The sequence below is a fragment of the Saccoglossus kowalevskii genome, chromosome 19 (genome assembly GCF_978046115.1).
Source record: "Saccoglossus kowalevskii chromosome 19, keSacKowa6.1, whole genome shotgun sequence".
Taxonomy (NCBI): Eukaryota; Metazoa; Hemichordata; class Enteropneusta; family Harrimaniidae; genus Saccoglossus; species Saccoglossus kowalevskii.
This window is the reverse complement of record NC_140659.1, coordinates 2442158-2458844: the sequence shown is the minus strand read 5'-3', so window position 1 is coordinate 2458844 and position 16687 is coordinate 2442158. Positions and strand designations below refer to the sequence as shown.

Here is a 16687-nt window from a genome sequence, read left to right as displayed (position 1 = left end):
ACCAGGTATATGTTACTGGCACATACACATGGTGTTTGGTGGTATATGTTACTGGCACATACACATGGTGCTTGGTGGTACCGGGTATATGTTACTGGCACGTACACATGGTGTTTGGTGGTATATGTTACTGGCACGTTCACATGGTGTTTGGTGGTATATGTTACTGGCACATACACATGGTGTTTGGTGGTATATGTTACTGGCACGTACAAATGGTGTTTGGTGGCATATGTTACATGGTGCTTGGTGGTACCGGGTATATGTTACTGGCACATACACATGGTGTTTGGTGGTATATGTTACTGGCACATATACATGGTGTTTGGTGGTATATGTTACTGGCACGTACACATGGTGTTTGGTGGTATATGTTACTGGCGCATACACATGGTGTCTGGTGGTATATGTTACTGGCACATACACATGGTGATTGATGGTATACATGTATGTTACTGGCACATACACATGGTGTCTGGTGGTATATGTTACTGGCACATACACATGGTGTTTGGTGGTACCGGGTATATGTTACTGGCACATACACATGGTGTTTGGTGGTATATGTTACTGGCACGTACACATGGTGTTTGGTGGGATATGTTACTGGCACATACACATGGTGCTTGGTGGTACCAGGTATATGTTACTGGCACATACACATGGTGTTTGGTGGTATATGTTACTGGCATATACACATGGTGTTTGGTGGTATATGTTACTGGCACATACACATGGTGTTTGGTGGTATGTTACTGGCACATACACATGGTGCTTGGTGGTACCGGGTATATGTTACTGGCACGTACACATGGTGTTTGGTGGCATATGTTACTGGCACATACACATGGTGCTTGGTGGTACCGGGTATATGTTACTGGCATATACACATGGTGTTTGGTGGTATATGTTACTGGCATATACACATGGTGTTTGGTGGTATATGTTACTGGCACATACACATGGTGTTTGGTTGTATATGTTACTGGCACGTACACATAGTGCTTGGTGATACCGGGTATATGTTACTGGCACGTACACATGGTGTTTGGTGGCATATGTTACTGGCACGTACACATGGTGTTTGGTGGTATATGTTACTGGCACATACACATGGTGCTTGGTGGTACCGGGTATATGTTACTGGCACATACGCATGGTGTTTGGTGGTATATGTTACTGGCACATACACATGGTGTTTGGTGGTATATGTTACTGGCACATACACATGGTGTTTGGTGGTATATGTTACTGGCACATACACATGGTGTTTGGTGGTACCGGGTATATGTTACTGGCACATACACATGGTGTTTGGTGGTATATGTTACTGGCACGTACACATGGTGTTTGGTGGCATATGTTACTGGCACATACACATGGTGCTTGTGGTACCAGGTATATGTTACTGGCACATACGCATGGTGTTTGGTGGTATATGTTACTGGCACATACACATGGTGCTTGGTGGTACTGGGTATATGTTACTGGCACGTACACATGGTGTTTGGTGGTATATGTTACTGGCACGTACACATGGTGTTTGGTGGTATATGTTACTGGCACATACACATGGTGTTTGGTGGTATATGTTACTGGCACGTACAAATGGTGTTTGGTGGCATATGTTACATGGTGCTTGGTGGTACCGGGTATATGTTACTGGCACATACACATGGTGTTTGGTGGTATATGTTACTGGCACATATACATGGTGTTTGGTGGTATATGTTACTGGCAGGTACACATGGTGTTTGGTGGTATATGTTACTGGCACATACACATGGTGTCTGGTGGTATATGTTACTGGCACATACACATGGTGTTTGATGGTATATGTTACTGGCACATACACATGGTGTCTGGTGGTATATGTTACTGGCACATACACATGGTGTTTGGTGGTACCGGGTATATGTTACTGGCAGGTACACATGGTGTTTGGTGGTATATGTTACTGGCGCATACACATGGTGTCTGGTGGTATATGTTACTGGCACATACACATGGTGTTTGATGGTATATGTTACTGGCACGTACACATGGTGTTTGGTGGTATATGTTACTGGCACATACACATGGTGTTTGGTGGTATATGTTACTGGCACGTACACATAGTGCTTGGTGGTATATGTTACTGGCACGTACACATGGTGTTTGGTGGTATATGTTACTGGCACATATACATAGTGTTAGGTGGTATTTGTTACTGGCACATACACATGGTGTTTGGTGGTATATGTTACTGGCACATACACATAGTGCTTGGTGGTATATGTTACTGGCACGTACACATGGTGTTTGGTGGTATATGTTACTGGCACATATACATGGTGTTTGGTGGTATATGTTACTGGCAAATACACATGGTGTTTGGTGGTATATGTTACTGGCACGTACACATAGTTCTTGGTGGTATATGTTACTGGCACGTACACATGGTGTTTTGTGGTATATGTTACTGGCACATACACATGGTGTTTGGTGGTATGTTACTGGCACATACACATGGTGTTTGGTGGTATATGTTACTGGCACATACACATGGTGTTTGGTGGTATATGTTACTGGCGCATACACATGGTGTTTGGTGGTATATGTTACTGGCACGTACACATGGTGTTTGGTGGTATATGTTACTGGCACATACACATGGTGTTTGGTGGTACCGGGTATATGTTACTGGCAGGTACACATGGTGTTTGGTGGTATATGTTACTGGCGCATACACATGGTGTCTGGTGGTATATGTTACTGGCACATACACATGGTGTTTGATGGTATATGTTACTGGCACGTACACATGGTGTTTGGTGGTATATGTTACTGGCACATACACATGGTGTTTGGTGGTATATGTTACTGGCACGTACACATAGTGCTTGGTGGTATATGTTACTGGCACGTACACATGGTGTTTGGTGGTATATGTTACTGGCACATATACATAGTGTTAGGTGGTATTTGTTACTGGCACATACACATGGTGTTTGGTGGTATATGTTACTGGCACATACACATAGTGCTTGGTGGTATATGTTACTGGCACGTACACATGGTGTTTGGTGGTATATGTTACTGGCACATATACATGGTGTTTGGTGGTATATGTTACTGGCAAATACACATGGTGTTTGGTGGTATATGTTACTGGCACGTACACATAGTTCTTGGTGGTATATGTTACTGGCACGTACACATGGTGTTTTGTGGTATATGTTACTGGCACATACACATGGTGTTTGGTGGTATGTTACTGGCACATACACATGGTGTTTGGTGGTATATGTTACTGGCACATACACATGGTGTTTGGTGGTATATGTTACTGGCGCATACACATGGTGTTTGGTGGTATATGTTACTGGCACATACCCATAGTGCATGTGCATAGCGTTTGAACTGTACTGATTTCACTATTATTATTTTTTCCTTCTCTGTTGATATGGTTTCAATATCATTATTAATTATTATTATTATTATTACAACATATTACTCATATTATTTCAGGCAAACATTTGGTTGAAAAGAAATCAAAAGAAAAAAAGAAAACTCACGTTGCAGCAATGCCACACATAGCAAATATTGATCCGTTTCAAAACAGTCCAGATGGTGCATCAACACCCGAGAATCGGTCATCACAGGAATCCAATCTACCCCTTGTGTGACAATAAACCTATGTGCCTTACAAAGACGTATACTCTTGCCATCAAGTAGCCTATGCAACTCAATGCTATTATGAGGCAAACTTGTGTGTTGTGTTTTGCCAACTCCGTCCATTTCTTACAAGAGTTACTTTAACTTTTTTTGTATAAACTATTTTGCATGTGAATTTATTTGTATATAGAATATTAATTTTATTGATGTGTGTAATATTGGTGCTTTTATTGATTTGAAGTAAGAGTTCTTTCTCCATTTGCAATGAGAACTCATGGAGAACTGAGGAAAAGATGATTTTGTTTGAAGCGTTATGGTACATGTTGTTGGGTGAGTCCTTCTTAATGCTCCTCATGTTCATCATTATGAAATTTAAGCAGAGAAACTAATAAGCGTTTACACTGATAACAGTATCCTGTATCTGCTATTGTGGCAAACTGTACCCTGTGCCCCCTTCTATGGCAAACTGTACCCTGTGCCCACTTCTATGGCAAACTGTACCCTGTGCCCCCTTCTATGGCAAACTGTACCCTGTGCCCACTTCTATGGCAAACTGTACCCTGTGCCCCCTTCTATGGCAAACTGTACCCTGTGCCTACTTCTATGGCGAACTGTACCCTGTGCCCACTTCTATGGCGAACTGTACCCTGTGCCCACTTCTATGGCAAACTGTACCCTGTGCCCACTTCTATGGCAAATTGTACCCTGTGCCCCCTTCTATGGCAAACTGTACCTGTGCCTACTTCTATGGCGAACTGTACCCTGTGCCCACTTCTATGGCGAACTGTACTCTGTGCCCACTTCTATGGCGAACTGTACCCTGTGCCCACTACTATGGCGAACTGTACCCTGTGCCTACTTCCATGGCGAACTGTACCCTGTACCCACTTCTATGGCGAATTGTACCCTGTACCCACTTCTATGGCGAACTGTACCCTGTGCCCACTACTATGGTGAACTGTACCCTGTGCCTACTTCTATGGCGAACTGTACCCGGTGCCCACTTCTATGGTGAATTGTACCCTGTGCCTACTTCTATGGCGAACTGTACCCTGTGCCCACTTCTATGGCGAATTGTACCCTGTGCCCACTTCTATGGCGAACTGTACCCTGTGCCCACTTCTATGGCGAATTGTACCCTGTGCCCACTTCTATGGTGAATTGTACCCTGTGCCTACTTCTATGGCGAACTGTACCCTGTGCCCACTTCTATGGCGAACTGTACCCTGTGCCCACTTCTATGGCAAACTGTACCCTGTGCCCACTACTATGGCGAACTGTACCCTGTGCCTACTTCTATGGCGAACTGTACCCTGTACTGTACTGTTTCAAACTGTACCCTATACCCACTACTGTGACAAACAATGCCCTTAAAATAAAATTTGTTTCTTAAGTAAAGTGGAACACTGGTTGATTTCTTTACCAGTGCATGGTGGCCATTTTGACTTAACCCTTTTAGTAGCACATAAACTTACATTAATGATAAAAGTGTTCTATTGTCATATTGTAATGATCCAGCATAAGATAAATGGTGTTTGTGTGTTTCTATTAAAGTTGAGCATCTAATAGAGCAAATATAGTATGAATTCGTCCTTGAAACAATGATTTAATACGAGCACAAATAAGTCAAAAATTGTATATATTGCAAAATATGATTAGTTTGACCAAAGACACACCTCTGTTACTGTCAAAGATGCATTTGATTGACTTCATTCACTTTTGTTTGATGTTATTTGTCAAAAATTGTCATTGTTGGCAAAGATTTGAAACCACATAGAAGATTTCAGTAATGTTGAATGTTTGAAAACTAGATCAAAGATTTTGAATTAACGATTGGCTTTAGACATAAATGGCTGTCAAGAGAAAGCCGCTTGTTTTATCCCCTTAAATAGTGTTTCATTCTCTCCTGTCGTCATGTTTACTGTTCTGATTACCATGGTTACATAGATTAGTAGAACAGTGTAATGAGGGGAAAGTATGGAACACTATTTTGGGGGAAATTTTGTGACTCTTGCTCTCAATGAGGTCTTTATGGTCATTTATGTCTAATGTGTGGTGTGCATTGATGAATGATCCTTTCTTTGCAAGCGATATGTAGCGTTACCTGTAAGTAGGTTTGCCAGTGTAACAAAAATGGTGGAAAGGTTTAAAAAACATTTTGTCCTTTAGTAAATGCACCTCTGTTGTCTGGCAACATTTGTGTTAAAGAAAATACCTCTATTAAAAGTTACCATAGATTTGAGTGAGAAATGCACACATGTATTATTTACAAAATGTATCAGTATTTATTTAACTGACTGTACATTCCATTCATTGCACGTGTGCCAGCATTATATTTATTATTATGTGTTAAAAAAGTTTACATATTTTGCATATTGAAAACTTGTGTTCTTTTACAAACAGAAAAAGTTGTTAATCAAAATGTGTAAATATGGAATGAACAGAAAAGTACAAAACAGTGCTGTACCCTTTGTTTTATAGAAAACACTGGCTATAGACAAATTAAGGATGAAGAAGACTTGTTTTGGTGAATGTTAATCAAAATATACATGTTATTAGTGATGTTATATTTCATCAGAACTCCGTCGTAAAATAGATGTCAAAGTTGACAACTCTCATTGTAATGATGATTAGCCTGTCATTATTGCAATGCAGGGCTGTTTTCAGTGCAGAGCCGCTGCGGTGCAGGGCCGTTGCAATGCAGAGCCGCTGCGGTGCAGGCCCGTTGCAATGCAAAGCCGCTGCGGTGCAGGGCCGTTGCAATGCAGAGCCGCTGCGGTGCAGGGCCGTTGCAATGCAGAGCCGCTGCGGTGCAGGGCCGTTGCAATGCAGAGCTATTTTTAGTGCAGAGCTGTACAGTTTAGGGCCATTACTGTGGCTTTGTCTATATATTCATGAATTTATTATGTATGCTATAAATACTTTAAAATGTATTTATTAATTGCTTCTATAATTAAAACATTGAGGATTGCTACTTGAATTAAATTTTGTGAAGTGCCTCTCCTAAGCCAAGAATAGTATTGAGGATTTAACTATGCAACAGTGTTTCCAAGATTACCATAATGTATTCCAACATCCTGTGTTGTTTTGGGTGCCGTGTTCTATACAACACTTTGTTTTGTGCTAAGCTGATTTTAGGTTCTTGCACAAGTTGAGATTTTCAATGTCCATGAGTTTTCTAGTTGTTTTTTTCTAATGTGCTACAGTTACTGCTTGTCCTCTGTTTGTGTCCGTGAACTTCTGTATATTCATTAAAATAAAATGTGCAACCTAACAAAGATTCTAATTGATTCTTTTATGTGATATCCAGCAAAGAGAACGCTTGTTTATCAGTTTATCAGTTTAGAAGACTCACAATTTCACCTGTGTGTTTTCACTATCAGTCTGTCCTTACCTGTATCCCAAACATGCCTGGGTCAATTACATTCAAACTTCACATATACATCATACATATAACATGCATTTCTTTCATGGTCCAATTGAAGATGACCGAATGACAGCCATTTCAATGCTAAATATTTGTCAAAATCAATCATTTCCACCATTTCTAGAAGCTCAGTCATAATTTGACAAAATTGGTGATAAATCCCATGACAATGTTCATTAGTTTATTATGTACAATCATGAAGCTAATGTCCCATGGTACAATGAAATAACATTATTATACATCTGTCACCGTAACGCCATAAGTTACAGCGTGCCGTAATTTTGCAGTTTTTATATGGGGTATTTTCATCCAGCCATATTAGGAAATGCGAATTCCAAATATGCACGTAAGCTTCCTCTAATAATTATAACAAACATGGCTGCCACAAGGGTTTGACTGGACTTCACACAAAGAAGTTCGCTGATTCTGTTCTAATTTTTTTGGATTTCGGCATTTCCATGATTTATCCTTAGTGGGAAAAGATGTATAATAATAAGGTTATTACGAAGATACCTTAAAGTATGCACTCAGACAGTACGCTGTTGCATCGACCTCCGCTGCGCGTCAGTCGATACTGCCTCTGTACTGTCTTCCTTTTGTGTGTTAGTTACGCTTATTGAGAAACGTGTTCTAATATTTCTGAAAAATAGAACACAATGTTAAAGAAAGATTTTTTGTTCTGAATTATTAAAAAAAATCTGGGTTTTAAAATGTGTCAAAAAATACTCCATCATATATGATTTTTTCAGCCTATGTCACAAGGCATATGAAATATTTCATTCACACTTGGTACATGTATGTCTATTGAACATGTTGAGTCCTTGATATATATCATTTAGAAGGAATACTAGACTTTTCAGGTCTTATAACACTGTGGTCTGTTTTATAAGGAAACCTGTCGGAGATGGAGCCTTCTGGAGGACAGTGCCCAGATATACCCCTACAAGTTGCAGGGCTGAAAAGGTCTTTCGAGACGCTGCTTATGCTGGAGCCAGAAACTCAGCCAGGACACACGCTACGCCAGTGTTCAGCCTGGGGTTGTGGGTTAGATTTCTGGATGGGATGTTTTTAAACAGACAAAGACGGTAATGTCAAATAAATAGTTATATTTATTAACCCTTGTAGCAAAAACAGGATGTGGGAAGATAGTCCACAGACACATATCACAGAATGATGGTAATAGATTAACTCACTGTATATTTATAGTTAAAGGTCACTTGATAACAGAACCAATCAGGTCAAGACATGAAAAAAGAATAATAACGACAGCCTATAGGTCAATAGAAAAGCTGTGTTAGAGGTCACCAAATATGGTAATACAGTTGTATAAGTAAGTATAAGTTTTGATTTTTGGACTTTCCTTTTTGGGGTCAAAAAATATACATTTCAGCCGTCAGAACTTCCCCACCTCCGGTGAGTGTGCTACTCTGCCTACGAGTAATAAATGAAATTTATTATTTCCACAGACTTTCTGGTAGGTGATGTAGTAAAGTATTAGGGTTGTACAAACCCGTTTGTTTACCTAATCATACCTACCAGAAAGTCTGTGGAAACCTGCCCACGTCCCCACAAGCTTCCGGCGGCACGTTGTGGCAGCAGAAACGTTGGTGAGAATATCGAATCACGCCTTTTATGCGTGACCACCCTGCGTGCGCGGGGTGGCCCTATAGGAGAGGCTTTTTTTTCTATAGGGAATGCTACCCTAAGGTGTTCTTTGTGAATATGGTATATTCCCTATTAGTTTCCGATTAGGGCTGTAATTTGTAGTTAAGCCTATGAGTAATAAATTCCATTCCATAGACTTTCTGGTAGGTATGATTAGGTAAACAAACGGGTTTGTACAACCCTAATACTTTACGACATGTATAAAACAAAGAAAGCTTGGAAAGAATTCCTGTGTGCTGAAGGTATTGGAGGCATGAAGTACAACTGTAATACTTTAGTTACTATATGCAACAGTACTTACAGTTATGTATATTGAGAAACACTTGAAACTAATAACAGATAATTAATATGCATGGCTTTCAACCCTGAAGTCATCAGATCTGTAGATTATCTAAAAGTACCTAGTTTCATTAAAATTTTATCAGTGATACTCAAGATCTAGAGCATCTATAAAATTAGTTAATTTATGCAAATTAGTAAGCACAAAATTTAACCCTAAACGGAACATGTATATGACTTATCCCTAAATATCTACATGTCCATGTACCAAGTTTCATTGAATCTGATTGGTTGAGATAATGTGCTAATCAGGTTTGCACATTTTGGTAGAACATATATGTACAAAGTTTAATTGAAATCTTTTTTATGGTGTATGAGAAAAAGCTTAAATTGGCTAATTAATATGCAAATTAGATAATTAATATGCAGAGGATTTCAACCAAAACTAATCAGTACTGAGTATTATCCCAGAACATCAATATACCAATTTTCATTGAAATCTTTTAATAGTACATAAAAAACAAGTAAAAATGCTTAAAATCGGCTAATTGAAATGCATATTAAGTAATTAATATGCACATATTTCAACCAAGAACTAATCAAGTCTGCACGTTATCCCAGAGCATTCACGTACCAAGCTTCATTAAAATCAATTGGTTCTTGAGATATCAGTGTCACAGACACGTACACACAGTCGCACTAATTGCAAGGACTCCCATTGTGTGCTTCCCACATGGGAGTCAAAAACAATAAATAAGGAATGTAGACGCACATTTCCAAACAGAGATAGTGTCTTAAATTGACATGATAGAAGTCTTATGTCATGTCCATGTTTGATTTGTAATACTGTCTTGGATCCGGCAAATGGGCTACCATAGTGACCAGGATATTTGATGGTCAACCATGAATTACCAATTCCAATGGTACATGAACAAGGTCATAACTTCCATGATGGTCAAGCATGTTTATCATGTTTGGCTAAATTTATCATGACGGTTTTACATTTATCCCAGCGCTAATTGACTTTCTTCAAAACTCTAATGGTTATTTGACATATAACTACATAATGGCTAATTTTGGTCTGAAAGGTCACAAACATCACATGCCATGAACATGGTCATTAAATGGTCATCAATCCTGGTCAACAGAGGTTTCGCAAACCTTCCAATATCTATTGTAACATTATAATTTCACTATTGATAAACAGTTTGTAACGCAAGACAGAAAGTCTGCAACAATTGTCTAGATTGCACATTTCTATTTGAAGTGGGGAAATGCAAAACAAACAAAGCACTGCCAACCCTGATGCGCTTTTGTGGGCTGCGGGTTGCGGGCTTCAAGGTTTTACTGAAAATATAATAAGAAAAATTAATTAGGCTAATTGGCACCACGGAACATACAAAAAATAATTAGTCCCAAATAAAACTACCACGTTGGAAATGCTTGGCGAAATTGTACCGGCCCTATGTTGAGTACATGAAGTGCGCCATCAACGTAAATAATTTACCGCTACCATGCTGTTTATAGTTCGTTGGAAGAGGCTAAAAATATGTCTGAATTTAGGCCAGATAGGGTTAGGGTATAAATAAAACTAAATCAAAGAAAGCTTAGAAAGAACTCCCGTGTGCTGAGAGTTTTGGAGACACATTAAAAATTAATTCAAAATTACTTATACTTGAGATATTGATGGAATAGCTGAAAACTAATTATGCAAATAAGGTAACTAATATGAACAGATTCAAGTGTAAAACTAATAAGGTCTGCACAATGTACCAAGTTTCATTGAAATGTGATTAGAACCAAAAAAATATTAGTTATTATGCTAATTAGAGAATTAATATGAACAGATTTTAACCCAAAATTAATCAGGCTGTCTATTGTCCTAGAGCATTTATGGACCAAGTTTTATTCAAATGTGATGATCAATACTTGAGATATCAGTATTAATTAATTATGTTAATTAGGTGATTAAGAAGCATAAATATTTACCAAAAACTAATATGGTGCATAGTCTTAGGTTCATTGAAATGCGATGGTACTCTTTAAAAGTTTCATTGAAATCCAATGAGTGGTTTTTAGACATCAGTGCAACAGCCATAGAACAGCAAAAAAATTAACTAATTATGCAAATTAGGTAATTAATAGGCACAACTATTTATCCCAAAATTAATCAGGTCTCTGCATAGTCCTAGAATATCTATGTCGCAAGTCTCATTGAAATGTGATGATTAGTACTTGAGATATCAGGTGAAAAGCTGAAAATCAACTAATTATTAATATGCACAAATATTTACCCAAAAACTAATTAGGTCTCTGCACAGTCCTCAAGTAACTATGTACCAAGTTTCATTGAAACATGATCATTACTACTCGAAATATCAAAAGCTGAAAAATAATTAATTATGCAAATTAGGTAATTAATATGTACTGATATTACCCTAAAAACTATCAGGTCTGTGCAGTGTCATATGACACCTATGTACTAAGTTTTATTGAAATGTTATGATTAGTACTTGAGATATCAGTGGAAAAGCCGAAAATTGATTAATCATTATGTAAATTAGGTAATTAATAATATTAACAGATTTTTACCCAAAACTAATCAAATCTGCGCATTCGTTCAGAGCATCCATGTGCCAAGTTTCATTGAAATCCAATGATTGGTTCTTCAAAAATCAGTGGAACAGTCATAGAACAGCTTAAAATCAGTTAATTATCATGCAAATTAGGTAATTAATATTCATAGATTTTACCCAAAACTAATCAAATCTGCGCACTAGTTCAGAGCATCCATGTGCCACATTTCATCAAAATCCAATGAGTGGTTCTGTAGATATCAGTGGAACAGTCTTGGAACAGCTAAAAATCAGCTAAGTATCATGCAAATTAGGTAATTAATATTCATAGATTTTTACCAAAACCTAATCAACTCTGCGCATTATCCCAGAGCATCTATGTACCAAGTTTCATCAAAATTTGATTAGTGGTTCTTGAGATAACGGTGGAACAAAAAAAGTGACATACATACATACAGACAGACAGACAGGGTAACTGCAAAGACTCCCTTTTGTGCTTCGCACACGGGAGTCAAAAACTACTAGAAGCTTATTTGTGAAGCTTAATGTGAAGCCTGCAACCCGCAACAATTATTTTGCTGCCAACCAAATAAACACAAATAATAATATATTTATTACATCTTCAGAAATAGATACATGATTCTATTAGTAATACAGTGACATTATGTTGGTTCTCATTTCTTACTAAGAAGGCACTTTGTAGAAGTTCTCCTACAGATTTTATAATTACCGGTATATTATATATGACTTTGTTTTTAATGTCCATGAAAAAAATATCTGTGATAATTTTTGAAGTGATCAATATATATTTGGGGGTGAAATATGTAGCTGATAAAATTAAGTTTATCGCACACAAAACAATATTTGCCTAAAAAAGTGAACAACAAAATATAATACAAAACATGTCAATACCAACTCTCTGCTTCCGAGTACAGGGGTGTTGCATAGTGATGTGTTGCATAGTGATGTGTTGCATAGTGGGGTGTAAATGCACAATTATACTATTATTGTTTAAAGAGGGGGGGTCGTCATATGCGCACACACGGGGAATTGAGTCCCAAGACGCTTGTTTGTAAACAATGACACGCTATGGCCATCTGACGCATGCGCAAGTGACGACTCCCCCGCTCTATAAAATGTGTGTTGCTGCAGATATCGTATCAATCTAAAATTACAAAACATGTAGTCTGCTAAATACATAGAACTTTTCTACATTGTTTAAGAGACCAATGCATTGCTATTACCAACAGTACATAGTGGTACAGGCACAACCCTCTACCATAAGTTTAGAAATGCTTTGATAACTAGAAGACGCTGTAAATCTGAATTACTTATCCTCACAAATGCCTATAGTATTATTTGCATAATTATATTTGCATAAATATGAGTTCCCACAATACATCTTCTTCTGACAAAACACAATATCAGATTTACATATTAAGCTATTAATTTCTTTTTGAAAAAAAAACAAGCAGCCTCTCGGCTGAGATAGCTCCGCTGTTTTGCAAGGCACATTTCATTAAAGAACTGAAGATATCATTAGAAAATGAACAATATGTATAGTATCAAAGCAATGGGACTTGCTGTTTTCAACAAGAATTAAAAAATACCACTTTTCAAAAATGACATAAATATTCGTCAAAATTAGAGAATTGAAGATATCATTACAAAACGAACAAATCTGAGAGATATCAGTGGAAAAGCCGAAAATTGATTAATCATTATGTAAATTAGGTAATTAATAATATTAACAGATTTTTACCCAAAACTAATCAAATCTGCGCATTCGTTCAGAGCATCCATGTGCCAAGTTTCATTGAAATCCAATGATTGGTTCTTCAAAAATCAGTGGAACAGTCATAGAACAGCTTAAAATCAGTTAATTATCATGCAAATTAGGTAATTAATATTCATAGATTTTACCCAAAACTAATCAAATCTGCGCACTAGTTCAGAGCATCCATGTGCCACATTTCATCAAAATCCAATGAGTGGTTCTGTAGATATCAGTGGAACAGTCTTGGAACAGCTAAAAATCAGCTAAGTATCATGCAAATTAGGTAATTAATATTCATAGATTTTTACCAAAACCTAATCAACTCTGCGCATTATCCCAGAGCATCTATGTACCAAGTTTCATCAAAATTTGATTAGTGGTTCTTGAGATAACGGTGGAACAAAAAAAGTGACATACATACATACAGACAGACAGACAGGGTAACTGCAAAGACTCCCTTTTGTGCTTCGCACACGGGAGTCAAAAACTACTAGAAGCTTATTTGTGAAGCTTAATGTGAAGCCTGCAACCCGCAACAATTATTTTGCTGCCAACCAAATAAACACAAATAATAATATATTTATTACATCTTCAGAAATAGATACATGATTCTATTAGTAATACAGTGACATTATGTTGGTTCTCATTTCTTACTAAGAAGGCACTTTGTAGAAGTTCTCCTACAGATTTTATAATTACCGGTATATTATATATGACTTTGTTTTTAATGTCCATGAAAAAAATATCTGTGATAATTTTTGAAGTGATCAATATATATTTGGGGGTGAAATATGTAGCTGATAAAATTAAGTTTATCGCACACAAAACAATATTTGCCTAAAAAAGTGAACAACAAAATATAATACAAAACATGTCAATACCAACTCTCTGCTTCCGAGTACAGGGGTGTTGCATAGTGATGTGTTGCATAGTGATGTGTTGCATAGTGATGTGTTGCATAGTGGGGTGTAAATGCACAATTATACTATTATTGTTTAAAGAGGGGGGGTCGTCATATGCGCACACACGGGGAATTGAGTCCCAAGACGCTTGTTTGTAAACAATGACACGCTATGGCCATCTGACGCATGCGCAAGTGGCGACTCCCCCGCTCTATAAAATGTGTGTTGCTGCAGATATCGTATCAATCTAAAATTACAAAACATGTAGTCTGCTAAATACATAGAACTTTTCTACATTGTTTAAGAGACCAATGCATTGCTATTACCAACAGTACATAGTGGTACAGGCACAACCCTCTACCATAAGTTTAGAAATGCTTTGATAACTAGAAGACGCTGTAAATCTGAATTACTTATCCTCACAAATGCCTATAGTATTATTTGCATAATTATATTTGCATAAATATGAGTTCCCACAATACATCTTCTTCTGACAAAACACAATATCAGATTTACATATTAAGCTATTAATTTCTTTTTGAAAAAAAAACAAGCAGCCTCTCGGCTGAGATAGCTCCGCTGTTTTGCAAGGCACATTTCATTAAAGAACTGAAGATATCATTAGAAAATGAACAATATGTATAGTATCAAAGCAATGGGACTTGCTGTTTTCAACAAGAATTAAAAAATACCACTTTTCAAAAATGACATAAATATTCGTCAAAATTAGAGAATTGAAGATATCATTACAAAACGAACAAATCTGAGAGAGGTCCACCCAAGGTACATACATACCAAGTATCAAAGCATTCAGGCTTGTAGTTTTCAAGAAGTCGAAAAAGTAAAACATTGGCACGGACGGCGGATGCCGACGGACAATCACTCATATGATAAGCTCCGCTCGACAAAGTCAACAGCGGAGTTAAAAATTGAAGAGGTTAGTTTGTCAATTGCAACCCATGCTGAAAATGTTATAAGAATAAATATGCCGGCAAAAATATATTAACCTCCTTGGAGGTAAATATTTGTAAATACCAACCCTCAGCTTTCATTCAAATACAATTACGTAATTGTGATCGACTCAAAAAGTCAACATTGTCTACCCCTAATACTGCCCATGCATATCATCAATCATATGTAGATAGAATATCTGTCATCACACACTTATTAAAGTGATTGAATGAAGTTAAATTAACTCATTAATATTAATTTATATGCACAAGGTCACACAACAATTGCTAACAGCCATTTTGAATTTATAATGTATTCTGTCAGTCACTATGGAGATAAGTATGCAAACGAATAATTAGGCAAGTGAAAACTCAATACCAGATTGCATACACAAATATAAAATATGCTAATGAGAATTAATTAAATATACAAATATGTTTGAACAAGTTCAGACATAAAAATTCTGAAGATAATTGCAATATTAAAAAACTATGCAAATTAATTTGAATAAAAATGAATAAAGCAAGGTATACAATTCAGATAAATATGAAAATGATCTAATTTGATTATTGCAGCCATTTTAATTCAAATCATAAAACAAACTGTGATGAATTCTCTGGTTCATAGTAAGTTAAAATGGCCCAGGCATGTCTGAAAATGAGAACAGTGAAAATCTTGCAAGAATGATCGGATACGCAAACAGTAAGAATCTGTTCATATCCTTGCTAGAATCTCACCAATATTAGATTCTCACCATTTTCTCTCTAATTCGTAAATACAAAAAACTGATCAGAATCTCACTGAGAACCTTGCAAGAATTTTGGTTGCATTATCCGAGACATTAGGTTTGTCTCAGACCGACATTAGGCTTGTCTCAGACAGTCTTGAGGTTTGTCTCAGACTGTCCTGAGGCTTGTCTCAGACCATCCTGAGGCTTGTCTCAGACTGTCCTGAGGCTCGTCTCAGACCGTCTTGAGGTTTGTCTCAGACAGACTTGAGGCTTGTCTCAGACCGACTTGAGGCTTGTCTCAGACCGTCCTGAGGCTTGTCTCAGACCGTCCTGAGGCTTGTCTCAGACCGTCCTGAGGCTTGTCTCAGACCGTCCTGAGGCTTGTCTCAGACCGTCTTGAGGTTTGTCTCAGACAGACTTGAGGCTTGTCTCAGACTGACTTGAGACTTGTCTCAGACTAGAGAAGGGTTTTTATACATAAACTTCTAGAAACATATCCACATTTATTAATGAGAATAATGCAATGATATGCAGCATACATTTACCACAATGTAAATATATAGTATAGAGATTATTTTACAATATAGAAATATCTGGTTTTATTTAATAGCTTATTAAAAGCAATGAGTTCTACTGTAATTTAACGTTCACTTTGATGTGTAGTTCACTTGTCAGCATCCACAATCGCATTTACAAAAACACTATCTAGTCCACACTATTGAA

The 16687-nt window shown here is 37.3% G+C and overlaps 1 protein-coding gene across 3 annotated transcripts in view; it reads left to right on the top strand.

The window, feature by feature from the left end:
- The window catches only part of LOC100374874 (cyclin-dependent kinase-like 2), a 67877-nt gene extending 60942 nt beyond the window's left edge, over nt 1-6935 (top strand). For all 3 annotated transcript variants that reach the window (XM_085493941.1, XM_085493942.1, XM_085493940.1), the window contains exon 11: nt 3511-6935. In XM_085493941.1, the coding sequence (XP_085350067.1) occupies nt 3511-3668 (158 nt within the window). In that variant the 3' untranslated portion in view covers nt 3669-6935. The remainder of the gene's footprint in view (nt 1-3510) is intronic.
- Nucleotides 6936-16687: the final 9752 nt, after the last annotated feature.